Source organism: Chiloscyllium punctatum, chromosome 44, assembly GCF_047496795.1.
Source record: "Chiloscyllium punctatum isolate Juve2018m chromosome 44, sChiPun1.3, whole genome shotgun sequence".
Lineage (NCBI taxonomy): Eukaryota > Metazoa > Chordata > Chondrichthyes > Orectolobiformes > Hemiscylliidae > Chiloscyllium > Chiloscyllium punctatum.
In genome coordinates, this window is record NC_092782.1 from 15,070,646 (window position 1) to 15,098,638 (window position 27,993).

Here is a 27,993-nt window from a genome sequence, read left to right on the forward strand (position 1 = left end):
ATCCACATGCCTTTCCACCTATCTTTGTCTCATCTCTAAATCTGGCAATAATACATTCACTTCCCTCATCCATATCAAAACTATTGTGACCTCAGCACTGATCCCTGCTGTCTTCGTAATTCCAGGTTACCATCCTGAAAAAGCCCCTTTATCCTAACTTTGATTTGTATTAGTTAGCTAATCCTCTATCCATGCTAATACACTGTGTTGAACACCACAGGTGTATCTTAAGTAGCATTACATATGGTACCTTTTATGAAATGCCTTTTGGAAACCAAATATATTACATCTCCTCGTTCCCCTTTATCTCTGCTGCTTGTTATCTCCTGAACGAATTCTAATAAATTTGTCTGGTATGATTTTTTCCCTTTTAAAATATATGAAAAACTCCTCTGAAGCCCTTCAAGATATTTTACTGCATTCAAAGTGCTATACAAATGAAAATTGTTTTTGGATCCTGTATAACACTGATATAGAGGCCTGCTAAATGTTGAGGTGCTTCCAGTCCCAAACTTCTGATGAGTTGACCAGTATAATTAAGGTGGGAGAGATGGAGCCTGGGAACATTACAGTTTTGTTGCAAAACCCTTAGTAGTGATTGTGACAGTCTTTGTACATAACCGTTCATTATTCACCATGTTCTTCCTTAATGTCAGCTTTTTGTCTATTCACTTTTCCGTGGGTGGAGTAGAATAAAGATTTTTTTTAAAAAGCTCTACAAACATTGGAAAAACACAATGGATCTGTTGGTAGCTGTGAGGAGATGTAGATCAATGTTGATTTGTCCACTCGTTAGAACCAGGAATTCCTATGAAATAGCGTTAACTTTTTTTATTCTGTTTGGCATGATGCCAACATATGGAACAAGTATAGACTATACAATGCAATGAGTCTGCTCCATTCTTCGATAAGATGATAGTTCAATGCTGTCCACTCCCTTCACCCCATGCCTAAGTCCCAATGCCTTGATACACTTAATGCTCAAAATTCTATCTATCTATCTATTTCGAAGACAGCATCTTTTCTAGCATTTTAAAAATCATTCCTCCATTTGGTTTTAGTTTGTGTTTTAGAGAAAGTTCAGTGTATATGATGCATGGCATGATCTTTCAATCTGCTTATTCTGTTTTAGTTATAGAGGAATATCACGGCGTCTCGTGGAATTGTGGAATACGTTTTCCAAAGGTGACCGATTACCCTGGCTGCCTATTATACTTTTTATCTCGCTAAGCGTTTTGGGCAGCTTTCTCATTGGCTGGACATTCCACACATCTGTTGATGCTGCCTCTGTGGTCTCTGGGGACTCTTGGAAAGCATGGAAAGCGATCCAGCAATTTCTGTGGCCTTACACCGAACTTCGACACAATGGGCAGCCTCCTGTATAACTAACAATTTCATTTCCCATCCAAGTGGGATGCAACTTTCAGCATCCCTTGACTCTCTGCTGAGTGGCTCAATAGGCAATGGGATTATTTTAAAACTAAAATGTTGTTAAAGATTTTAGCCTTGACAAATTATGATATACAGGAAAGCATTAAACAGTGGACAAAACACTTTTCTGGACTGTCTCTACATTTAAGAAAACCTTAATTTTTTTATGATACAAAAGGTAATTTTACAATAACTGTTCAACTCTAATATTTTGCCTGTTAAAGGCAAATTTGGTCACTAAAACAGGTAAAATGTTTTGGCTATTCTTCACGTGAAGTTCCCAATTGCTGAGATTTTTTTAAATTGATAAATATGAATGTAAAAAGCAGCAACTTTAACATGTCTATAAAATTAATAATTTTAGATGTTCTTGTGGAAATCATGTTCAATAAAGTCTTCAGTTGACCTGCACTGTGTGTGTGAGCAGCTTCGTAGCTTCTAGAATTTCTTGCACGGAACCAAGGAAGAGATGGTCAGTGTTTAGAATCCTCTCCTTTGCAGCATCACTGGCTAAGCCCCTCATCATGTGGTACAAGTTTGAGTAAAAATCAGTATTTTCAGCTATTTCGTTTGACAGCTCTTCACTGGATTCCTTCATCTTCAGCTTGTGACACCTCTCTGGGCGTAACATGTAGAGAGACCAGTCGTCCTCTGGTATCATCTCGCCAGTCAAACTTTCACAAGCCTGTGGTTCAACAGAGGAAAATGCAGGTACTGCTTTATAAATTCATCTGAGCAACGACGCGGTAACATTAGTTTTGCCTGCACAGGTTACAGTCTTCAAATGACCATCACAGAATTCTGCACAGAAAGTTCAAATGAAAGGTTTGCTTCATAGTTTTATTTCTTTCCCTCCTTGCTAGTTCAAATGACAATCTAAAATACATACTTATGGGCTGCAAATTTGCTTATTAAATTCAATAGTGTTTATGGATCTCGATGTAAATTCTCGATTAGATATCTAACTTATTTAATATTATCTACTAAGCTCAATGTGAAGTGGTAGACTTCAATCTCTTCCATTAATATTATACTGACATACTGGTCTTATTTATTTTTGAGGATTGTGGGTGCATTGGGAACCAGACCATGGGCCCTGGGACCTGAGAAAGAAGTTTGACATGTTTAAGTTTGAAACAATTAAAGCCCTGATTTTCTCCATAGGCAGTTAGGGTATCAGTGCCAATTCATGAGATTGGGAATGGTACTGGGAGACTCCAGCCAAGGATATAAAGGAAAACGGCTGGGACACAGCCCCATGATCAGCCTTTGAGGTTATGAGCAGTCAATGTCTGTGTGAAGGGTTAGAGACTCCAAAGGATTTCAGGCAGGGAGAGGGCTGAGGTAGGGGCACAGAATTTTGGTGTGCAGCCTGAGTAGTACAACATGCCTGCTATGCCTGGAAAAAGTTGCATTTATCTGGCGCTTTTCCTGACCACCGGACATGTCAAACTGCTGCAAATTTAAGTTTTTTTTTGAAGTGTAATCACTGTTAAAAGGTTGGAAAGATGGCAGTCGATACAGCAAGCTCTCAAACAACAATGGGATAATGATCAGATTAGCTGTTTTTGTGGTGTTGATTTAGGGATGAATATTGGCCAAAACAACAAGGATAGCACCCCAGTCATCACTAGAGTAGGTAAACGAGTCTCCACTGAAAGCACCTCTGACACGGCCACACTCACTTAGTACTACTGCACTGGGGTTGTCAGCCTTGAGTTTTGTGGTCAAGTGCTGGATTTGTACCAAGTACTTTGTGATTTACAGGCATGAGTCGCATCCGATGTGATTAGCCTCAAGGGGATCTCAAGTTTATTTTATAATTTCCTTGACCTCTTCTGGCCAGTCAATCTCCTGATGATGTTAACAGATCAGAATCCACAGATACAAATCCACACTTCTGCAGCGTTGTTTTGATCATGTGAAGATAGCAATGAAATCACCAGGCAATAAACATTGATGGTAAAATTGTTTTTTGCCTGTGTGTAGTGAAAAGCTGAGCCATTTAGGTAATCTATCAAATGGTGTCAGAGAGGAAGGGTGAGACCTCAGACCAATAAGTGGACTCAGCCTGACTGCAATTTCCCTTGCTTCCACATCCTAATTCCCTTTCTTACTGGGTCAAGAAAAGGGGACAGCATGATATTCAAAAATTAAGATCTACAAGTTAAAATATGTGCTAAATATTCTATGTAATGGTGGGAGAGTGATAAATGTTCATTGTCAGATTTTGTTTTTACAATGTATCTTTTTAATGGATGACTGTCTTCCTATCATTTACTTTGGCTTATTGTAAATATTTGTCTGATGCTCTGAGAACGGCCTTAGAATGTTTTGCTACATTAAATATTCCAAAAAGATGCAAGTTGTTGTTGTATTTACCTGAAGCAATATTTCTTCAGGTTCGGTGGACATGTTCCAATTACTGGATCTAAAAGCTATTGCAGAGCTCACCAGGGCCATCTCCATGTATGTGTTCTGTGTCACCATCTTGTTCTGTGTACAAAGACACTTTAAGTATGATCAGTCAAGACATGTTACTTGAAGTATAAATGCAATTACTGTTACTCCTCACCAACCATTCTGCTTCACTTAGAACTGACCTTCAAATCACACAATCTACCCTCCCCTCCACTTCTAACACTCCCTACTTGCTAGATTTCTATGATCTTTTCTCGAATAAACAGTAAAGTTTAGTTCCATTCCCCAGCTCTTCTCCCCACCCCCACCCCCACCCCATAATTCTGAAGGGTTTGTCCTTCCTGTTACAGCTTCAACACTTATCCACACTTTTGTCACTTTAAACATGAACTCCTGTAAATTGTCTTCCATTTCCACTCAACTCCAGTGTGACAAATCTTGCTAACCACAACCAATTTGCAACTTTACTCAGTTGTCCATCATTCAAAATCCTTAGCATCTATAATGCACAGAAAGAGGCCATCAAGTCTGTGTCACCTTATGAAAGATCTATCCAATTTATCTACTCTTTCTACAAAGGGGTTCAGGCGTTTCCTTTTCAAATAAAACCCTTTTGAAAGTTTTATCTTCAACCATCTTTCAGATTATGCTTTCCTGATCATGACTGCTTTCATTGTGATCCCCCATACTGTCCCGAATGACTCATCGCTGTACTGAACTGTTTTGAGGGATATTTGTGTTTCAGACACATTGTATGGTTTCCTGAAGTGTCATTAATGTACACATAAGAGCAATAAAATGTTATTAGTGTACTGGCCAACATGTATCTCATTTTTATGTTTAAAAAAAACGCATTTGCTCATTATCTGGCTGCTGTTATGGAACACTGGGCCATTCAGCAGCTCAAATCTGTTCAGGCATTCAACTGGATAGCAGCTCATGAGTATCTCAATTCCAATCTCTCAATATCCTTAATGCAACGAAAAACTCCTGATTTTGAGTTTGAAGAGTGAAGTGGAGACCAGCATCAGCAAGTTTCAGGGGCAAAGTTGAATTGTTTCGTGGAGGGGGGAGTCATTTACTTTTCAGACTAAAGGCCTTAAATGCAATGTACAACTTGCTGTACAGTGGGATTAGTGTAGATAGGCTAGTATAGACTTGATAGACTGAAGACACTATGACTCTAAGTTCAAAAGGAGGGTACTTGAGAATTGTTGATGGAAAAATTGATGACTGTCTTTTTAACTACAATGAGTTATGCCTCTTTATGCTAAACAAAAGTTACAGCAGAGATGGTTCGCAAAAATATTTGCCACTTCAACCTTGGTAACTGGCAGTTTCCAGAGTTAAAAGCTAAATTTAAACTTTTCTCAATTGTGAACCAATTGCTGAAACTGTGTGAATTGGTTGAGATCCTCCTAAGTACGTTCAACATGAAAAGGTCAATCCGGGGATTTCTCTTTCCTAGAGTGGTAGTTTGTCTTGCCTTTCTAGAGTGTGCAAGTTTCATTTTCAGTATAGAGCAGTGTGGGGTTCTGGAAATATTCACTGCCCCATATCTCTCAAGTAGGCTGCCCAAAGTAACACAAACTCTACAATGCCTGGCCTCATCCTAGTGTGTACAGATCGTTTGAATGAATATCATTGAGATATTATATCCGTACACCAAATTATTTTAATCTAACAGGTACTAATGTATCAGTTCCTTGCGGTATTCCCTCAAACCAACTTTATTGAATACTATTTTAATTGAATAGGGGAGGAAATTAAACATTGATCCCCTATCCAAAAAAGATATTAAACAAAAGATCAGGTGGGACCCCATGGTACCTAATTTCTTCTGTGTGCATTTTGTGTGATCAGGTATCTAACTCATGTTGAGCGGACACCTAAACAGGAATGGATCTGTGGCATAAGCAAAATGCAAATGGAGGACTTAAATGTGTTTTCATCACCTGTTCCACCCAGTTTTTTTTCACATACATTCACCCTGAAAGGAATGATAGGAAGTCAATCAACAGTCAAAATACCACCTGCTATGTAGCCAAATTTCTGTGGAGCCAGGATATGCACACTTCACCAGATAACAGCAACACCAGGAGCCACCCTTGCAAATTATTTGTTTAATGCAGCTTGGCCTCTGGCCAGGTTTTGACTGAAGTATAGGAATGATAGGTAATTGCTTCACTGCCTTGCCATCAGGTTTATGTGCAGGTCCACTTTCCTGACCTCAGGCTGATTATTTTCTTTGAACTGAAAGTAACCTAAACCTTCCTTTCTCCTCCAATATTCTATTAGAAAATGTAATGCTTTGTAATTGCTGCCTCTTTTTAACTGAAATTTCTGTCCCACAGCTTTTGTTAACATCTGGATCAATTTCCAGTTACTAGCGGCGTACCACAAGGGCTGGTGTTGGGTTCACTGCTGTTCATCATTTTTATAAATGACCTGGATAAGGGCTGAGACGAGTGGGTTAGTAAATTTGCGGACGACACTAAGGTCGGTGGAGATGTGGATAGTGACAAAGGATGTAGTAGGTTGCAGAGAGACATAGGATGCAGAGCTGGGCTGAGAGGTGGCAAATGGAGTTTAATGTGGACAAGTGTGAGGTGATACACTTTGGCCGGAGTAATCGGAATGCAAAGTACTAGGCTAATGGTAGGATTCTTGGGAGTGCAGATGAGCAGAGAGATCTCTATGTCCATGTACACAGTTCTCTGAAAGTTGCCACCCAGATTAACAGGGTTGTTAAGAAGGCATACAGTGTTTTGGCCTTTATTAATAGAGGGATTGAGTTCTGGGGAACCAGGTGGTTATGCTGCAGCTCTGGTATGGCCACACTTGGAGTATTGTGTACAGTTCTGGTCACTGCATTATAAGAAGGATGTGAAAGCTTTGGAAAGGGTGCAGAGATTTACTAGGATGTTGCCTGGTATGGAAGGAATGTCTTATGAGGAAAGGCTGAGGGCCTTGAGGCTGTTCTCGTTAAAGAGAAGAAGGTTGATAGGTGACATAATAGAGACATACAAGATAATCAGAGGGTTAGATAGGGTGGACTGGGGATGGCAAACATGAAAGGACACACATTTTAAAGTGAGGGGAGATAGGTATAAGACAGATGTCAGAGATAGTTTCTTTACTCAGAGTAGTAAGGGTATGGAATGCTTTGCCTCAAACGGTAGTAGATTCACCATGTTTAAGTGCATTTAAGTCGTCATTGGACAGGCATATGGATGTACGTGGAATATTGTAGGTGGGATGAGCTTCAGATTAGTATGAAAACTGTGTTGCTGGAAAAGCGCAGCAGATCAGGCAGCATCCAAGGAGCAGGAGAATAGACGTTTCGGGCATAAGCCCTTCTTCAGGAATGAGGAGGGTGTGCCAAGCAGGCCAAGATAAAAAGATAGGGAGGAGGGACTTGGGGGGAGAGGCATTGGGAATACGATAGGTGGAAGGAGGTTAAAGGTGAGGGTGATAGGCCGGAGAGGAGGTGGGGGCGGAGAGGTCGGGAAGAAGATTGCAGGTCAAGAAGGTGGTGCTGAGTCTGAGGGTTGGGACTGAGATAAAGGTGGGGGGGGGGGGGAGGGGAAATGAGGAAGCTGGAGAAATCTGCATTCATCCCTTGTGGTTGGAGGGTTCCTAGATGGAAGATGAGGCGATCTTCCTCCAGGCGTCGTGTTGCCATGGTCTGGCGATGGAGGAGGCCAAGGACCTGCATGTCCTTGGCGGAGTGGGAGGGGGAGTTAGGGTTCAGCCGCAGGGCGGTTGGGTTGGTTGGTGCGGGTGTCCCACACCAACCAACCCAACCACCCTGTGGCTGAACACTTTAACTCCCCCTCCCACTCCACCAAGGACATGCAGGTCCTTGGCCTCCTCCATCGCCAGACCATGGCAACACGACGCCTGGAGGAAGAGCCCGCCTCATCTTCCATCTAGGAACCCTCCAACCACAAGGGATGAATGCAGATTTCTCCAGCTTCCTCATTTCCCCTCCCCCCCCCCCCCCCCCCCCCCCCCCCACCTTTATCTCAGTCCCAACCCTCAGACTCAGCACTGCCTTCTTGACCTGCAATCTTCTTCCCGACCTCTCCGGCCTATCACTCTCACCTTTAACCTCCTTCCACCTATCGTATTCCCAATGCCTCTCCCCCCAAGTCCCTCCTCCCTACCTTTTTATCTTGGCCTGCTTGGCATACCCTCCTCATTCCTGAAGAAGGGCTTATGTCCGAAACGTCGATTCTCCTGCTCCTTGGATGCTGCCTGACCTGCTGTGCTTTTCCAGCAACACATTTTTCAGCTCTGATCTCCAGCATCTGCAGTCCTCACTTTTTCCTTCAGATTAGTATGACAGGGCGGCACAACATTTGAGGGCCGAAGGGCCTGTATTGCGCTGTAATGTTCTATGTACATTCAGGTACGTTTCCCAACAGAAGTGGATTTATTGCAATTACAACCAATTTTGTTGACTCAATGCATGAATGAAATATTTTCTACTGTGTGACTAGATTGCTCAGCATATATTTGAACTAATTACTAATGTTGTTTTATCAGAATCCAGATTCTAGCTGAGACAACACCTGGACAGTTGGCAAACTGGGAAGCCAAAGCAAGTGTACTGTTCTATTCTTTAACTCAGCTATAGACACATTATTTAGTCTTGTGGTTCACAGAATTTTAAAGTAATCTCACTTTCTAACTCAAATATTTGAGCTTCTTCCAATGTATTTCTCATCATGCCTTGGACTGTTTGACATACAGATTGTGGTGCAGAAGGGACTAACCCCATAAGTCCCTGGATACTTCTGTATGCATTTGCATGAATCTATAATTCCTAAATGATAGTGGAATGATCTGACAGTATACCAACTCTCCCTTAATGCCTTTATGTATAATGATAACACTTCCATTCAGTAACTTTAATGCCTAAAATGTTTTTTATAAATTGACTTTGAGCTTTTTAAAAAAAACTTTGAGTCTATTGCCTGTTTCTTTCCTGAAATATATTATTTACTTGTGGTAAAATGTTGTGCCTCTTGTTCAAATGGATATTGCATTTGGTCTTTGCTCTGGCTGTATTTCTCCCCAAATTTCACATTTACAATTCAGGAGCCTTGTTTCTCCTTCTCTCACTCAAACTGCATTTCATCCAGCAGTTTCTCAGCTTCCTGATGAGCTTTGCTTTTTGTATTTCATGTTTTGTCTTTTAAACCCCCCACCCCCACCCAACATGTTTTTACAATATTTGTTGCCCATCCCTAGTTGCCGTTGTGGTGAACTACCTTCTTTAAAAACTGCTGCAACCCACTTGTAAGTAGACCCACAATGGTATTAAGGAGGGAGCTCCACTGCTTTGACCCAGAGACACTGGAACAACACCTTTCCAAGTCAGGATGGTGAGTGGCTTTAAGGGTAATTTGGTTTTCCCATGTATTTGCTGCCTTTGCCATCTGAAATGGTGGTGGTTCTGGGTTTTGAGAATGCTATCTCAGGAGCCTTGGTGAGTTTCTGCCATGCATCTTCACAATGGTACATTCTACTGCTACTAATGGAGGAAGTGGACGATTGTAGATATGGTCCAAACAAATGGCGTGCTTTGTCCTGGATGGATGAAGCTTCTTTGGAGTCTTGTTTGAGCAGCATTCATCCAGGCAAGTGGGAAATATTACATCACACTTGTATCTTGTAGATGGTGACAGGCTTTGGAGAGTCAGAAGGGGAGTTACTCGCTACAGAGTTCCCAGCCTCTGATTTGCTCTTTTGCCCACAGTATTTACAGGACTAGTCCAGTTCAGTTTCTGGTTAATGGTAACCCCCCCCCAGGATGTTGATTTGTGGTGAACAGAGGACCTTGTAGCTGACATCTCAAACCTGAATTGCTGCAACTTCAGTCTTTATCACTTGTCTACTGAGATCACTTACATTTCAACATAGCCCAGAGATTCATCTACATATTAATTAAACCATATTTCCTGCAAGTACACTGTTTCCAACATTATTAACTGCAAGTATTTTTGTAACATTACTGACTCAAAACATTTTAACTGAAATCATCTGCAATGGGCCCAATAGCATCTAAGAAAATTTGAAACTGTTTCACCGCATGTACCCTGATGCCTAACATTTCACTAACAGCATCTTCATCTGACTACTTGTGATTTTGTGTTCTAAAAGTATTTTTTTAGCTGTGCTTCCAAAACATTTTCCAACTGACACTGTCATTTTGAGGCTTGAAAACTGTCACAACCTCCCAATGGACTGTGGGCAGTGACCCTGAGAGTGGAGGTGAGTGGAGACATGTAAGAGCCACCACAGTGGGTTGCTTGGCAGCGGGTGACTACTAGAGTGTGACCACAACTAGTTCAGTTGGAGACCCAAGGTGGCCAGTTGTTACCTTGGAGCTCACTGCCCATTTTGGGAACTACGATGTGGAAGTGCCGATGTTGAACTGAGGTGGACAAAATCAAAAGTCACACAACAAGTCCACTTCACCTGACAAAGGAGCAGCTCTCTGAAAGCTTGTGGTTTCGAATAAACCTGTTGGACTATACAGTTAGGAAGACATTCATCTACAGTTTCAAAAATCATAGGTCAGGGGCAGCATCGTGACCTGGATACAGTCCCATCTCCCATCCTAAACATCCCAAGTCGCTCCCTTAACCCAAGTAAAGTAGGCCACTTTTGATCTGGGATGTGCCTGCTGTGCTGTAACCCTGGATTGGGAGGCCCAGGTTAGAGTGCCACCTGTTCCAGAGATTGTCATAGAGCTGGACTACATGAAAACCAGACCCTTCAGTCGAATGCATCCATGCTGACCGGATATCTTAAATTAATTTGCCAGGATTTTATATTCATATACCCACGCAAATGCCTTTTAAATGCTGTAATTGTACCAGCTTCCTCCACTTCCTCTGGTGGGCCATTCCATACACACCCTCTGCATGAAAACTTTGCTCCTTAAGTCCCTTTTAAATCTTTCCCCTCTCCTTTGATTTTGGAATCCTCCACCTAAGGGAAAAGACCTTGTTTGTTCACGCTATGCATGCCTCTCATTAGTTTAGTTTATAAGATCACCCCTCAGCCTCCATGCTCTAAGGAAAATAGCCCCAGCCTATTCAGCCTTTCCCTATAGCTCAAATTCTGTAACCCTGGCAACATCCTTGTAAATCTTTTCTGAACGCTTTCAAGTTTCACAACATCCTTCCTAAGCAGGGAGACCAGAACTGAAGGCAGTATGACATGATAGTAACTCTTAACAGGTTGATAAAAGCAATTTTATTGCAAGATGGATGTTTATACATATAATTCCTGAATCGCAATGAAATAATGTAGCATTTTAACAATGTTTCTTTTGCATTTTCGGGAGCTGCAGCAGCTATTGAACCTCGTTCCTATCGTTATAGTATAAGCAACATTTAGGAGTATTTAGGCAGGGCACTCTAAACATGTAAAAGTTGGCATCTTAGCATTCTGCAGAGCATAGAATGGCTGCTCAGGGATTTGTGCTGTGATTGTGGGATTCAGCTGTTAGACAGTCTTTGGAAAACAATTTCTGGGCTTCTGAAGCCATTTTAATTTGGGATTGGTTGTATAGGTATGCTGCTTCAATTTCAAAGGATTATGCTTTGCATAGCACAAATCAGTGACATTTTGCATTTGACTAACGATGATGTGAAACGTAGAATGCAGTACCTTCCTCCTGCTCTGTTGATTTGTAGGTTTGCAAATTTTGCTTCTCTTGATTTAAGGTAGATGCTGAGAGTATTTCAGTAGATATTGTTATTTTTGGCTTCAAATTGCACTGGTGATTACCTGACTGAGCACAATAACAGTAATTTTTTAAAAAAAAACACAGCTACTCACCTTTTCATTTATCTTAACATAATTCTCCGAATTGGTTCCGGGAAAAATGTTCAATCCTGCATTTATCATTGAAACAATTAGAGTTGAAGCAGTCATCCACTTTCCTCTTAAGTGAGAGAGATTATCTTCCACGGGAACAGGGCACAATTGGCACAAGTCCTATGGGTTTAAAGAAAACACCAAAGTGAAGCAGTCACTAGGCACAATCATTTAGGCAATTTCAGCATGTGCAAATCCTGGGTTTTTTTGATGTGATGTTTGCTAAACAGTGGGTCAGAATCAAGCACTGATTCCAAAACAATGGATACATTTCCCTTCTCCTGTCATTTTCAGTTTCTAATTCCAATCAGCAGGTCCAGCTGTATCTACACAGTTTAGGTGGATGAGTCTTCACTTCTAGTGAACCGCTTTTAAGTAAGGACAGAGCTGGTCAAAGCCGGGAAAGCTAGAAAGTGATCTGTTTTAGGATGGGTGAGATTAAATGGTGCAACTGATAAGGTACAAAGAAATGATGATGGGGCAAGCGTTTGAAATAAAGATTGTCAAAGGAGGTGCAAATAGCTGCAGCAGAATCCCAGTGTATGGAAACATGGAGAATCCCAGCAAAAAGAGTCATCCCATAATTTAAGAATGTGAACTCCAGCTTTGGGCAACTGCTGCAGTGAGGAAGCAATAGGGACTCCCACCTCATGTACCAGTCTGCACCTACTCCGTTCCCAGTGGCATCCATCATCCATCCATTTGTGGCATCTCCTGCCCAAGAGAAAGGAGGAGAGCTGGTGGATTGAATGTGCTATTTCAAATCTGGCAACTCTTTTGTACCTCATTACATAACCTACTGACTTCCACCAGTTGGATCATGTTCATGTTCAGCACCAAAACAGGCCATTCAGCCTATTGTGTGAATGTTTTTTTTTAATGCATCTGTCGCCAGTGAAATTGTTCTGTTGACAATAACAAGTCTATAGGAAAGCAAATGGGGTTGAATAATCTAAAGAATGTCTCCTGATTGCCAATTTAACTCTGACAATCAATGGAAAACTCGTCCATCTATGTAACTATGAAATGAAGTTACGATGGCTGATTGGATGAAACTGAGACAATTCTCAGTCTATACAGTCAAGCCCATCATATTGTGCTGATGGTATGTTCGTAAAGGCATCATCTTGTGCCATTAATGGCACTTCAATTGTACTGTTAGCTCTTATGATGCAGCAGTAATGATTCCTACTGCTGGGCCAGGAGGCTGGATCGAGTCCCACCTGTTCCAGGGGTGTATAGTAACGACTCTGAACTGGTTAATTAGAAAATATCGATACTATAAAAGTTCCCACCAAAGAAAAGTACATTTTAAATTTTGATTTAAAATTTTGACTTCTGATCCAACATAGGCTGTTCAAATTTAATACATCTTGATAACTATATTCAAACATTGAATGTAATTTTTTAAACTCATCTGCGGTTAGGAAGTAGCAATCAACACACAGGCAAAATACAGCAGATACTATAATTATAAGCTGCAACTCAGATTCTGTACAAGCTCTCTGCCTTCAATGTTGCATTGAAGAAGGAAATTTTTAAAAAAGCAGAGGAACCACAAGGGGCAGAAAAAGCAAAGAACAGTGAGTGGACAGGGCTCCTCACTTATGCAAAAACGGAATTGAAATGGCAGCCTTATGTTGCCTTGATACAAATCGCATTAATGAACTTCTTTTCTATTTCATCATGGGCTACTTGCATAATGCTCGTAACTGGCATCTTTTCATCCTCTTTTTGTTTTAAGTAGCTGAATGCAGTTTGGAGATGGATTAATATGCCCAATTCAAAGAAGCTAAAACGATACAGGCTGAACTTTTCCATTTACAGTATAAGTAGGATGCTACTCCTATTTAGTTGGAATTTCCCACTGGCTCTCTGTTCCAGAATCTCCCTGAGGAGCCTGTGCTCCACAACCTGAGCTGCCTCATGGATATGACCTCTTGTCCTTTCACCCTGCATGAAGGAGTTTTTTCTACAGGCTACTGATGCACACCATCCCCTTCTACATCTTCATTTACCTTTATGTTCTGTTTTACTAGCAGGCAGAACGGTCCTCACACTTCTGGAGAGCTCGCAACACTTTCCATCAGAGATGTGAGCTGGAGGCTGCTGCATTTAGTCATCCTGCGTGACCGTAACTAGGGTGGTTCATGGATTCCTGGCCCAAATGTTTATTTTGCAGTGCTGTGGGGACCGTGGATCATGTAGTTGTTGATTGTGGACTTTTTGCTACCCTTCAGTGCCATGCTTCTGATCTTTGTATAGCTAGTGCAGAGGGGTATGGGTGACTCGGAGGATCCTGTGATGGATTTGCGCCTGGACTGAATGGTAATGTACGTTGACCATAACAGATCCAGAGAGTGGCTGTGGAGGAGTGTCAAGTGTGTATCCCTTTTTCTGCACCTACTTTCACACCTGAGTACCCTTGAAGAGGGAACATGAGGCGTCCACCAACACACACTATGCCTTTAGAGAAAGGTGGACTTGGCGGGGGTACAGTGTCTTATCTCCCCTTCCAATATCGCTCTGATTTTTGTCCTATTCCCCCCTCTCTCTCTCCTTGCCCAGCTTTCCTTAAGATTTGGTTGTCTGCATTGCCCTTGGCAGGCATTGTATGTAATTTGATTAATTGGGGACGGGCAATTTGTTGGTGGAGATAATAGATGAAAAGTAGCATAGATGATTTGATTGGGGGGAGGAAAGTCATTTGGTTGTGTGTGATAACAACTCTAGATAAGAAAAAATAGTTACAAGTGGGATGGTGAATGAGTTCCATAGTGCCATTTTCTCATGCAATCTTCTGCTTTTCATGTCATTAATAATGTAACCATGCTTTTGTGCATATTCTCAGGGAATCACCTATGAGGGTAGAGAGTTGAAAATATTTGCCACTACTGGCACCTTCCTGCTTCCAAATCTCTGCAGCTTTATTTAAAGCCACACTTCAGCCACTTCAAACCAGGAACTACTACTCAAACCATTGTCCTCAGTCTGAAAATGCCACAGAAAATGTAAGCTAGTTCCCTGCTTCCAGGACTGGAATCTGGAGATGCTAAGAGATGGGCTGCTGAGGAGGAGGGTAGTTTTTTTTCCTAGCTGATTTCCAAAGGAGGCCAAAGCATTATACCTAGTCAACTGCAACTGAAATAGCTGTACAATGACCTGTCCACATCCTGTCTGACTGCTACATAGTTATTCAGTGCTCCACATTGTCACAAATTGTCAGCCTTTCCTTCCACACGGTAAACCACAGAGGCTAGCAGTCTGTAACTAACTCAGTGCTGAAGTCAGTGTATCTTAAGAGAGCATTGTGAAGCAGGGCATGGACTGACACTATAAAGTGCATGAAGTAAATTAAGCACTGAAGTGTGAGTGCTAAACAGTCTGAGAACCTTATGATGTACTTTGTTTGAACCTAGGACACAGCAGACATATCCTGGAGCTGAGATGACATGACTTCCAACAACCACCACTAGCTTCCAATGTGCCAGATCTAACACAAACCAGAGAGTTTTCCCCCAATGCTACTGATTCTAGTTTTGCTAAAGGCCCTTCTTACTCAGGTAAATACAGTCTTGATCTCAAGGGCAGTCACCTTCCCCTCACTTCTGGAAATCAGCTCTTTTGCTCATGCTTACAACAACGCTGCAATGAGGTCAGGAATGGAGTGGCCTTGATGGAACCCAAACCAAGTATCAGTCAACAGCTTATTGCTAAGCCAGTGCTGCTTCATGGCATTGTTGGTAACACCTTCACTGAAGATCATAAATAGACTGGAGGGGTGGTAACTGGCTGGGTTTGATTTGACCTGCTCTTTGTACACATGACATACCTAGACAATTTTCCACTTCGGTGGGTAGATGTGAATGTTATAACTGTACTGGAACAGTTTTGCCAAGGCATGGCAAGTTCTGGAGTACAAATATTATGGCCAGAATATTGTCAGGACCCAAAGCCTTTGCTGAATCCTTTGCCTTCAGCTATTTCAAATTTGACTGAAGACCTGTGATATTGGGGACCTCTGAAAGAAGCTGAGATGGATAATCTACTCCTCAATTTTGGCTGAAGTCAGCTGCAAGTATATTCAGAGGCAATGTTCAGGAATTCCAATGCAAATCCTATCCAACTGTAGTCACTACACTCACCTCTGCTGGGTCCATCCTGCTGTTAGGACATGTGGTGATATTTGTATCGAGGTGCATACTCAGTGAGTATGCATATTTCAGCCTGTTCTTTGACTAGTCTGTAAGATTGCTCACTCCATTTTGGCACTAATCCCAATATGTCAGTAAGGAGAACTTTGCAGAATGACAGGGCTGAGTTTGCTGTTGTTGTCTCCGTTACATAGATTGGTGCTAGATCAGATTAGATTCCCTATTGTGTGGAAACAGGCCCTTCAGCCCAACAAGTCCACACCGACCCTGCAATGAGTAACCTACACAGACCATATTATTGCTGTGGGTCTGATGCTACATGAGAAAAGGAAATTTGTCAAAATGATTTGGCCTTCAAGAGGATGGAATGAAGCAAATTTTTTTTAAACAATGGACAATGGTTTTATCATCATGGTTTCATGGTTAGACTTTGAATTCCAGCTTTTTTTCACCTGTTGTTTGACAAGTCTGTAAGAATTCAAACGCCATTTAGAGTCATAGAGAGGTACAGCATGGAAACAGACCCTTTAGTACAACTCGTCCATGCCTACCAGATATCCCAACCCAATCTAGTCCCATCTATCATCACCCGGCCCATATCCCTCCAAACCCTTCCTATTCATATACCTATCCAGATGCCTTTTTAAATGTTGCAATTGTACTAGCCTCCACCACCCTCTGTGAGGAAAATTTGCCCCTTAGCTCTCTTTTATATCTTGCCCTCTCATTCTGGACTCCCTGACCCCATGGAAAAGACTTTTGTCTATTTACCCTATCCATGCCCCTCATGATTTTGTAAACCTCCTATAAGGTCACCTCTCAGCCTCCAACACTCCAGGGAAAACAGCCCCAGCCTATTCAACCTCTCTCTATAGCTCAAACCCTCCAACCCTGGTAACATCCTTGAAAGGGTTCAGAAAAGATTTACAAGTTTCACAATATCTTTCCAATAGGAAGGAGACCAGAACTGCACACGATATTCCAACAGTGGCCTAACCAATGTCTTGTACTGCCGCAACATGACCTCCCAACTCCTGTACTTTGACCAATAAAGGAAAGCATACCAAACACCGCCTTCACTATCCTATCTACCTGCGACTCCACTTTCAAGGAGCTATGAACCTGCACTTCAAGCTCTCTTTGTTCAGCAACACTCCCTAGGACCTTACCATTGTGTATAAGTCCTGCTAAGATTTGTTTTCCCAAAATGCAGCACCTCGCATTTATCTGAATTAAACTCCATCTGCCACTTCTCAGCCCATTGGCCCATTACAAGATCCCATTGTAATGAGAGGTAACCTTCTTTGCTGTCCACTACACATCCAATTTCGGTGTCATCTGCAAACTTATTAACTATACCTCTTATGCTCACATCCAAATCATTCATAAAAATGATGAAAAGTAGTGGACCCAGCACCGATCCTTGTGGCACTCCACTGGTCACAAGCCCCCACCCTGAAAAACTATCCTTCTCCATCAGCCTCTGTCTTCTACCTTTGAGCCAGTTCTGTATCCAATTGGTAGTTCTCCCTGTATTCCATGAGATCTAACCTTGCTAACCAGTCTCCCATGGGGAACCTTGTTGAACACCTTACTGAAGTCTATATAGATCACATCTACTGCTCTGCCTTCTTCAATCCTCTTTGTTACATCTTCAAAAAATTCAATCAAGTTTGTGAGACATGATTTCCCACGCACAGAGTTATGTTGACTATCCCTAATCAGTCCTTGCCTTTCCAAATACATGTACATCCTGTCCCTCAGGATTCTCTCCAACAAATTGCCCACCACTGACATCAGGCTCAGTGGTCTCTAGTTCCTTTGCTTGTCCTTACCACCTTTTCTTAAACATTGGCACCACTTTAGCCAACCTCCAGTTTTCCGGCACCTCACCTTTGACTATCGATGATAGGAATATCTCAGCAAGAGGCCCAGCAATCACTTCCCTAGCCTCCCACGGAGATCTAGAGTACATCTGATCAGGTCCTGGGGATTTATCCACTTTTATGCATTTTCAAGACATCCAGCACTTCCTCCTCTGTAATACGGACATTTTTGCTGTGATGGTATTCAAACCCAGGTCCCCAGAGCATTATCTGGTGCCTCAAATGAAAGTCCAGTGACAGCTTCACTATACCTCTCTGCAACTTGCAAGTTTGTGATTTGAAATGTCGTTTTAGGTAGAAAAAAATCAACTGGTTAGTAATTCTGCCAGCTGCAATGAGATTTGCCTATGTTACTGATGTATGATATGTGGATGCATTGTTACTATTTAAATTTATAAAAGATTCTCTTCAAAATTCACTCTGTTCATTTTCTCATCAGCACAAGGCTGCTGCCAGTGATTTTAGTAAAAGATGAGGACTTATGAGGGAAAAAAAAATTGTATCAATCAGCTGTTGTTTGTGCATTGAGTGAATATATTACAAGCAGCTATGGAATACCCATTGTTAACCATGTGCTATTTAAAATTTATGAATTCACATATTAATGTGACTGACTGTGTGGAGTTTGCACGTTCTCCCCGTGTCTGCGTGGGTTTCCTCCGGGTGCTCCGGTTTCCTCCCACAGTCCAAAGATGTGCAGGTCAGGTGAATTGGCCATGCTAAATTGCCCATAGTGTTAGGTAAGGGGTAGATGTAGATGTAGGGGTATGGGTGGGTTACGCTTCGGCGGGGCGGTGTGGACTTGTTGGGCCGAAGGGCCTGTTTCCACACTGAAAATAATCTAATCTAATCTAATCTAATCTAATCTAATCTAATCTAATCTAATCTAATCTAAAATGCTACAGTTGAGTTCAATGTGTGCCTATGCATACACTAAATGTAGGGCTGGGCTATTGTTTTTGTTGTAGATTTTGTTGAAATGTATTTAACTATAATTTACCATATATATTGTTTGAAGGAACACATCTTTCTTATTTCCTTAAAATTAATTTGTGACTGTTTGTTTGGATGTGGCTGACTTTCTCAATTCACCAAGATAGTAGTTCAAGAATGTGTAGTGGGAAGCTCTGAAAAGAGATTTGACAAGGAGAAATGGAGAAAGATGAATCCACTTGGGTTAAAAGTGGATTATATGAGAAGAATAGGTAGAACTGGACATATTGTGAAGAATGTATGCTTTTTTTTAAATGTGCATTTCTTAATTTGAACAAGACACCTTTCCACAGAATGTAAAACCTTCAGATGCATGTCATTTAAATTTATAGGATTTGTTTTCACAGAAAACAGCATTCCACAAACTCGACCATACTTTTAGGATAAAGTGTACTATCACAATTTTCTGATATAACATCATATTTTTGTAACAGCCCTTTTTACAATGACTTTTAATAATACAAACTTAATTGGAAAAATTTGCATTGCATTAAACTGTAAGACAAAAATATTTTAGTGAAGTAAAGTTTCACAAACTTTAATAGATAAAGGTCAAACGGTTCTGGAGATGGGTTTCATTTTATATGTAATGACTTATTACCATTACCATTGTTACCATTGAATGGTAATATTAATGGGATCAACTTACAGACTCTTACATGTGAAAGTGTGCTATTTATTTTTGATGTTTTTGTATTAAAAACTCCCCCTATAATCTGTGCATGTTCAAGAACTGAAACTATTCTATATCGTGTCAAAAATCAACCTCCACCTCACTGATAACCCCACTACTATGAAAAAGGAAAATTCAAGCACTATTCCCAAAAAACTACTGTCAGTTTGACATTGTGTGGGTCGGTGATTTTAAAACACTAAGAAAGTGCTTAATTTGGGTGGCACAGTGGTTAGCACTGCTGCCTCACAGCACCAGAGACCCGGGTTCCATTCCTGACTCAGGCGACTGACTGTGTGGAGTTTGCACATTCTCCCTGTGTCTGCGTGGGTTTCCTCCGGGTGCTCCGGTTTCCTCCCACAGTCCAAAGATGTGCAGGTTAGGTGAATTGGCCATGCTAAATTGCCCATAGTGTTAGGTCAAGGGGTAAATGTAGGGGAATGGGTGGGTTGCACTTCGGCGGGTCGGTGTGGACTTGTTGGGCCGAAGGGCCTGTTTCCACACTGTAAGTCATCTCATCTAATCGACTTGTATATTCCTTTAAGTCTTGCATGCTAATGTACTTATTTCAACCTAGTTCTTATGATTTTTCAGTCATATTCCTACCATTAGTAATCCTGCTGTGATCATTTTATTATGATATTTTGTTGATTCCTACAGTATTACTTTACGTCAACAATGTGCTGGAACTATACAAATCAAAGTGGAATGCTGTTGGAAATATATTGAGTAATTTCTATAGCTATGCGAGCTATTAAAATGAATAATGCAAATTAATAAAGCTATTGAAAATGATACAGAATATCATGGTAAAATTCTAGAGGGTTAGAAATGAAAAGCAGGCAAATTATGCCAAAGTTATATAGACTTTGTTCTTACCACACTTGGACTAATCAGTACTTGTCTCTGTATTACAATATAAAGGCACTAATATAAAGTAATATAAAGGCACTAAAGGAGCAAAATATATTTACAAGGAAAATAATAAATATCAGATCTAAAAACAAAAAAGTAGAATATCTTGAAGTTCTTGGTAGAGGTCTTTAAAATTATGTAGGGTTAGACATAGCACAAGTACAGAAGAGAACAAATTAGCAGTCATACAAATAAGAGGGGTATTAATAAACCCAATAAAAATTAGGAGACACTTCTTTACCTGAAGAATAGTTAGGAAATGGAACTTGTAGCCACATAAAACAGTGAGAGTAGAGGAAAGCATATATGAATTTAGGATCAAGCAAGATAAGCAATCTGTACGTAAATCATGTTTGGTTTTTATTCTTTTGGAGCCTATGAATGCTCTTCCTGGGCCTATATAAAAATGAAAATGTCACTTGATCTTTTCAGATCATTTCCCCAATCCACTGCAGGATCTGACTGGTTATAAGTTTAGTGGAATAACCAATGGATTTTACTACATCACAGTACTGGTGAGTTGCCACAAGGTTTGGCTCTGTAGCATGCAGCTGAGAACCAACGTCAACTCCCCCCACCCCGTGACTCAACCTTCACAATAGTCAAAATGAGTGGTGACATCAGTGTACATCAACCACTTGCTATCCTGATGGGATGCCAACAGAGATCTACTGCATTCACAATCCCAACTTGATAAACATCCATGTTCCTCTGCCAAAGGTTTACAAACCCCAGGTTCTCCAACCGTCTGATATGATATCTGTTGATGCTACAAAGCTTAAGGATGGACAAATCCCAAAATTGCTCTCACTGTAAATGCAACCAACCAGTCCGCTAACATAAATATTAACCTACAGGTGTATTCCATTAATATTTGTACCTGTGCAACTATTACAAGATAAAATGTAAACCAAAGTAATATAACGCTATACCAGAGTGATTTGTGATAAGCTTTTTCTAACTTAGACATTAACTGTGCTGAGTAACAGAGCTCGTGACTGAAGCTGTTAGAAGGTCAGCCGGAGTAAGGCTTTAAAATCATTTACTCTCATGATGAATTGTCCAACCTGATGTGTTCTTAATGACAATCAGGCAACTCTTATAGTTTTTTTCTTGCAGCAATTAGCACAGTTTACCAAATAAATTGAATGCAATATCACAACTTCTGAACTTTGAGGTTGCTGGCTTTGTTTTGAAAAATCACTTACTAAATTACAGTATAATCAGAAAATGTACCTTCATTCGAATTTCTACTTTGGTAAAGGCAGCGTGGACAGTTAAAATAGCTTCATTTTCTGCCGCAGGTTTAAGTATCCAAGATTGGAAAGGCATATTGACATAATATCTCTGGATCAGAGTGAAAATGTTGAATGTGTCCATCTTAAAGGACAGTATCTGTTCCTCTGGCTCAAATGTGATGCTGTGAATGCCATCTGTCCTCCATTGTTTACCTATAATGAAAAATAAATATATTAGTCTGGGTTCTAACCATCTTGTTAAGGTGACGTCACACCATCAGGGCTGAAAGCTAGAGCTGACTCCTCTTTGGTTGAAGGTGGGTGTCAGATGTATATTGCTGGCAACAGCCAATTAAACTACTACCAGTCAATCAGGTACAGTGGTTATATCCCATCTGCCACCCAATCACTATGGCGAGAGCTCAGTAGTGTCAACACTAACAGTGGCCATTACTGAAACTGCACCTTCAGGGAAAGGACTCAAGTCAGGTCAGTTGGGTTGGGAGACACTGAGGAAAAGCCCTCAGAAACCAGTGGAAGTGATGATGTGATCCCATAAAATGGACTGAGGAGAGCCAGGAGGAGGCACGAAAAAGGCTTGGCATTGTACTCCTACATGAGGAATAAGAGAATGATCAGGGAGAAGGTAGGGCCGATCAGGGATAGCGTAGGGAACTTGTGCATAGAGTCTGAGAGACAGGGGAAGCCCTAAATGAGTATTTTGCTTCAGCTTTCTCTAAGGAAAGGGACCTTGCTGTGAATGAGAACTTTGAGGAGCTGGGATACAGGCTTGACCAGATCAAGATTTATGAAGTTGATGTGCTGAAAATTTTGGAAGACATTAAGATTGATAAGTCCCCAGGGCCAGACCAGATTTATCCTCGGCTGCTCTGGGAAGCGTGAAAGGAGGTTGCTAAGCCACTGGCGAAGATCTTTGCCTCCTCACTCTCCACAGGAGTCATACTGGAGGATTGGAAGGAGACTAATGTTGTTCCTCTTTTCAAGAAGGGTAATAGGGAAATCCCTGGCAATTACAGACCAGTCAGTCTTACATCTGTGGTCAGCAAAGATTTGGAAAGAATTCCTGAGGGTTAGAATCTATGACTATTTGGCAAAGTATAGCATGACTAAAGGCAGTCAGTATGGTTTGTGAGGGGCAGGTCATGCCTCACAAATCTTATTGAGTTCTTCAAGGAGGTGACAAGACAGGTCGACAAAGGTTGAGCAGTGGATGTGGTGGATATGGACTTCAGCAAGGCGTTTGAAAAGGTTCCCCACGGTAGGCTCATTCATAAAGTCAGGAAGTATGGGATACAGGGAGAATTGGCTATTTGGACTCAGAATCGGTGGTTGTAGATGGTAAGTATTCTGCCTGGAGGTCAGTGTTGAGTGGGGTCCCGTAGGGCTCTGTTCTTGGGCCTCTGCTCTCTGTAGTTTTTATAAATTTACGTGGATGAGGAGGTTGAGGGGTGGGTTAGTAAATGTGCAGATGACACAAAGGTTGACGGTGTCGTCAATAGTATCGAGGGCTGTTGCAGGCTGCAGCACGATATAGACACGATGCAGAGCTGGGCTGAGAAATTGCAGATGGCGTTCAACCTGGATCAATGCGAAGTGATGCATTTTGGAAGGTTGAACACGAATGCTGAATATAGGATTAAAGACAGGATTCCTGATAGTGTGGAGGAACAGAGGGATCTGGGTGTGCAAGTACATAGGTCCCTCAAAGTTGCCACCCAAGTGGACAGAGTTGTTAAGAAAGCATGTGGTATTTTGGCTTTTATTAACAGGGAATCGAGTTTAAGAGCCGCAAAGTTTTGCTACAGCTCTACAAGTTTCTGGTGAGACCACACTTGGAATATTGTGTCCAGTTCTGGTCGCCCTTTGCAAAGAAGGTTTACTAGGATGCTACCTGGATTGGAGGGCATGCCGTATGAAGAAAGGTTGAAAGAGCTCTGACTTTTCTCTCTGGAGAGGAGGAGGAAGAGAGGAGACCTGATCGAGGTATACAAAATAATGAGAGGAATAGATAGTCAATAGCCAGAGACTTTTTCCCCAGGGCAGGATTGACTGGTACGAGGGGTCATAGTTTTAAGATATTAGAGGAAAGGTATAGAGGCGATGTCTGAGGTAGGTTCTTTACGCAGTGTGTTGTGAATGCATGGAATGCATTGCCGGTGGTGGTGGTGGTGGGAGCAGTGTCATTAGGGACATTTAAGCAACTGCTGGACAGGCATATGGAGAGCAGTGAGTTGAGGGGTGCGTTGGTTAAGTTATTATATTTTACATTAGGATTAAACCTCAGCACAACATTGTGGGCCAAAGGGCTTGTTCTGTGCTGTACTTTTTTATGTTCTATAAAGAAAGAACCTCCACCAATGGAGCTTACAGAGAAGCATGCAGAGATTACCTAACTTCACATAGCATGGCAGACCCTTAAATGACCACAAGGTGGATGGCCATACTACCACAATTCTGGTCATTGGCACTATGGTGTTGGGAAGATCTTGTACTCACCACCTGATGGCTTCCTATGCCCTATTGCCAACCTCCCCATCTCCCAGTCCAGTTCTAAGAGGCTATGAATATTCACCCATTGTGTTCACATGGAAGGGTGGCAAAGGAATCTTTGGCTGTGGGTTGCACCAGGGTGGCAAGCAGGTACTTTGTGAGACGGATTAATTCTGGGTGAAAGTTTGAGGATGGACATGTGGTTGCTGTGTGGCTTAATAAAGAATTGAAGTAATTAAGAAAGAATTTTAATGCTGATATACTGCACTGCACCCCACCCCACCCCACCCCACCCACAAGCAACAGAAAAACCTTATTGAAATGTTTTCCAGAAAATATTTTTAAGTCTGTGAGGGTCAATTCTATGAGTACATCGCTTCACTCCAATGATAAAACTGTATGGTGCAGATCAGGCATTAGTCCTGACCACAGCAAAACAAATCGAGATTCTCTCCTTCAAGAAGGCCCACTTCAATTCACTCTGAGGTGAGGTTGGCTTATAACCCTAGATTTTACATTGCGTGTTGCATGGTCTGAATTTTTTAATTACTGATTAATTTTTCAATTGTGCACTGAGTGAGTTTGATACCTGTTTGGTCCCATCGAGCAGGCTTAGGCTGTTCAAAGAACAATGCTTTTGAAGGGAGTTTGAGTGTGATTCCTGCGGGTGGTGCATTACGGCTTTCACCTTCCTTTTCATCTGGGGTGGGACTGTCTTCCTTGTTTGACTCTGGTGGATAGGGAGCTGACATCAATCCTGTATCCTTCATCTAAAATTGACATAATATGTTTATTCATCAGTAATCAGGTATATACTATTTGTGGAGTGCTTGTTAAAGTTATGAAATGTTAAAGTACCAGAAGTCAATGTACTTGAAGTTGCTTTATTATTTGGATCTTCTATAGAAATGTAACTAGAGGGTTGAAGTTTCCATGTGTTTTCTGCTCACATAATAGTGCAATCTGGTCAAAATCAAATAAAAGATCAAGAAATTTGAAACGTAAGTGAATTATGTCCATAACCATTCAAGTTTTTGTTTAATGTAGTTCAAAGATTACAAAGAATATTTTGGACTAAACAATCAATTTTCTAAAAAGTGACCACACTGTCAGATCAGTGTAGTGATCTTCCAATAATTGTACCCATCCAGAGAGTATGGAGACTGATTAATCACGATACACCTTGAATTTCAGACACACAAGCACGTGTGGCTCAACATTAATCTAGCATTGATCAGCTGTAGCTGCAGTGACCAAGTCAATCGAAACTTTGCTCAAGTCTGTTTCTGAAACGAGAGCTACTAGCACTTCAGGTTACCAAAAATTTAGTTTGAATAGCCTTAAGTTCAATAAACAGATCTATCCTTGGTATGATCTATGTTCCAACACTAGCCAACTCAAGACATTCAGTTTTATTTCCACAGCTTCTTGGTTAAAGTTCATGAGCTGGACTGGCTCAGATGAAGCAAAGGTCTGGGGACTGTATAAAGTAATATTTTTACGGAATACTTTAAAAACACATGGTCATATGAGGTATCATGTTTATCAACAACCACAACCTTTAATAGTAACATTTACCATTAAAAACTATGTTTCTTTATTACTATTTTGTTTTTGTTGACAAACAGGGTTTGATTAATTTTTAAGTGTTAAAATGGGGCTGAATTGACAAATAGTCCAAGCCCCTACTTCTCAAACTGTGTTCAAGTTTCTGAATTGAATGCTTGATGTAAATAAAGTAGCTGTTGATGGAGAGAGACAAACTGACAGACCCATGGAATATCTCACCAAAAGATGTGAAGGGAACTTCAAAAAAAACTGCAAAGGAGGCAGAGGAAGATCAAAACCAACTAGAATGTGACATTGTGTGATTACAACCATAATGAGGTGCTGATAAACCCTGCTCAGTAGCAAGACCCCCCCCCCCCCCCCCTGTGAATTATGTCCCAACCTACAGATAGACACGTTTTGTATTTATCCTCTGAAAGATATAGAAGGACAGAGCTTAAAATGCCACTTTCAACTCTATTTGAGAGATATTAGAACTGAACCTATTTGTGTATGTGAGCAAGCTAAGGTACTCATCTGTGTTAGCCTGGGTTTGAGTATTCGCCCGCAGTAAAGGTCACAGTCAAAATCCTTTAGTTATAGGTAGAGAGATCCTCTCAAGTGCTAGGAATCAGCAAGTTAGTAATCCGGACAATAGGGTAACAAAAGGACTCTCTCTCACCCTGACTTCTGGACTTCAGTCATAGTTTAACGAAATCAAATAACAAGGAACTCAACCAACCTGCAAAACCAAGAATCTTAAAATGACCAATGCTAACCTTAAGATTACCTTCACATTATTGACCACGTTTAACATCCACTCTTTACAAACAATTCAGAGACTGATATGTAGACTTCTTTTTTTTAAAGCCACTATCTTTTGAAGCCCAGTTGTAATTTCTAGTCCATGTGTGTTGCATTATTTCCTATGTGCAATAATAATTAGTAATGAACTCATTCTCTTTTAACTTAGGAAAGCCTTGTTAAATTGACTCCTTTTAAAATCGTGTCAAGAGCAAAGGTTTTCATGAGGGAAGAGATCCTTTAAAAATAAACCTCGTTGCAACCAACTGAAAGGTGGATGAGAAAAGAACAGGAACCAGTTCATCCCTCCTCATCTGGGCATTTTAATGACTTGGTGTATCTGTCTAGAACCACAACACATTGGGGAATGACTCCTGAGATCTTACTACTTACTGTATCTCTTGAAATAAAAGCATTGTTTAAACAACATTCAGATGCTGTAGTATAAAATAGATGTTTACCTGGACGATTCTCCATCCTTTAACAAACTTGGGCTGAGGTGGCAACTTCAGTATGTCAAAATAATAAACTCCTCCCAGTGGCGTGTACTGATTAAAGTCAACGATACTCATAGCGATGGCCTCATATGATACCTTTTCTAGATGGACAAAAAGTATGAAATCAAGTTGCAATAGACAATAGAATTCCTTTATTAGATATTACAAAAATATTACGTCAAAGACTTAGTTTTGTCCCTGCTCACCAAAGTGACTTTTTGATTGTTGGTTCAAATTTTGCAAATATGATCTAAATGTAAATAATTATTATAACATTTCTCCTTGGGATGTGGATGATTGTTAGCAATTCCTCACTTATTACATATTTATAATTACCATAACAACTCTATTTAATGGGGTATTTCAAAGCACATTAAGAGTTCGCAACATAATGTAGGACTGGGGTCATGTGTAGATTCTATGTGGAGAGGAGATACTATCCCTTCCCTAAAGTCATCAGTGAGCCAACGGTAGTGTTGTGACAATCTTCTTTTTCCCCATTTTGTCAGTCCAGAATAACCAAACTAATCAAATTCAATTTACAATTTGCGATTTGAACTGATGCCCCCTGGGCTTAGTCCGGTAGCAATACCCTGTTGGCTGAATTAACTCTCCATGAAGACTAACAACATCAGCCTGCCACATACTGAGCCCATTAGTGAAAATAAACAAAAGGGTCGAAATGCAAACCGAAATTGCTGAAGGAACTCAGCAAGAGAGAAATTGAATTAATGTTTTGATGCCAGAGACAACGTTTTGAATAGAGATTTTTAAAAGAGTTCTAAATGCTTAATCCCAGGGAAGTGTTAAATGCTTGAAAATAAGCATTTTCAAAAAATGAACTACTTAATTCAGCAAAACTACAATCACTCCAATCCTGATCATTCCCTTTGTTACGCAACCCTTCTTAGACCCCTCAAGTTCAGATGGCAACAGTTGGCTGTCGACAGCACACAACTGTTTAGCTACTTTCATCAGTTCCAGCTGGACTCCATAAAGTACACCAAGATTTCATTCTCCTCA

At 40.9% G+C, this 27,993-nt stretch overlaps 2 protein-coding genes across 4 annotated transcripts in view; one reads left to right on the plus strand and one right to left on the minus strand.

The window, feature by feature from the left end:
- lrmp (lymphoid-restricted membrane protein) overlaps positions 1-1,405 on the plus strand; it is a 165,181-nt gene extending 163,776 nt beyond the window's left edge. Inside the window, 1 exon segment of the mRNA XM_072562048.1 lies at positions 1,133-1,405. Within this exon segment, the coding sequence (XP_072418149.1) occupies positions 1,133-1,385 (253 nt within the window). The 3' untranslated portion in view covers positions 1,386-1,405.
- Positions 1,406-1,695: 290 nt separating this feature from the next.
- The window catches only part of dnai7 (dynein axonemal intermediate chain 7), an 82,346-nt gene continuing 56,048 nt past the window's right edge, over positions 1,696-27,993 (minus strand). For all 3 annotated transcript variants that reach the window (XM_072562320.1, XM_072562318.1, XM_072562321.1), the window contains 6 exons: positions 26,935-27,071; positions 24,711-24,891; positions 21,609-21,823; positions 11,713-11,871; positions 3,814-3,927; positions 1,696-2,116 (listed from right to left, as the gene is read on the minus strand). In XM_072562320.1, the coding sequence (XP_072418421.1) occupies positions 1,829-2,116; positions 3,814-3,927; positions 11,713-11,871; positions 21,609-21,823; positions 24,711-24,891; positions 26,935-27,071 (1,094 nt within the window). In that variant the 3' untranslated portion in view covers positions 1,696-1,828. The remainder of the gene's footprint in view (positions 2,117-3,813; positions 3,928-11,712; positions 11,872-21,608; positions 21,824-24,710; positions 24,892-26,934; positions 27,072-27,993) is intronic.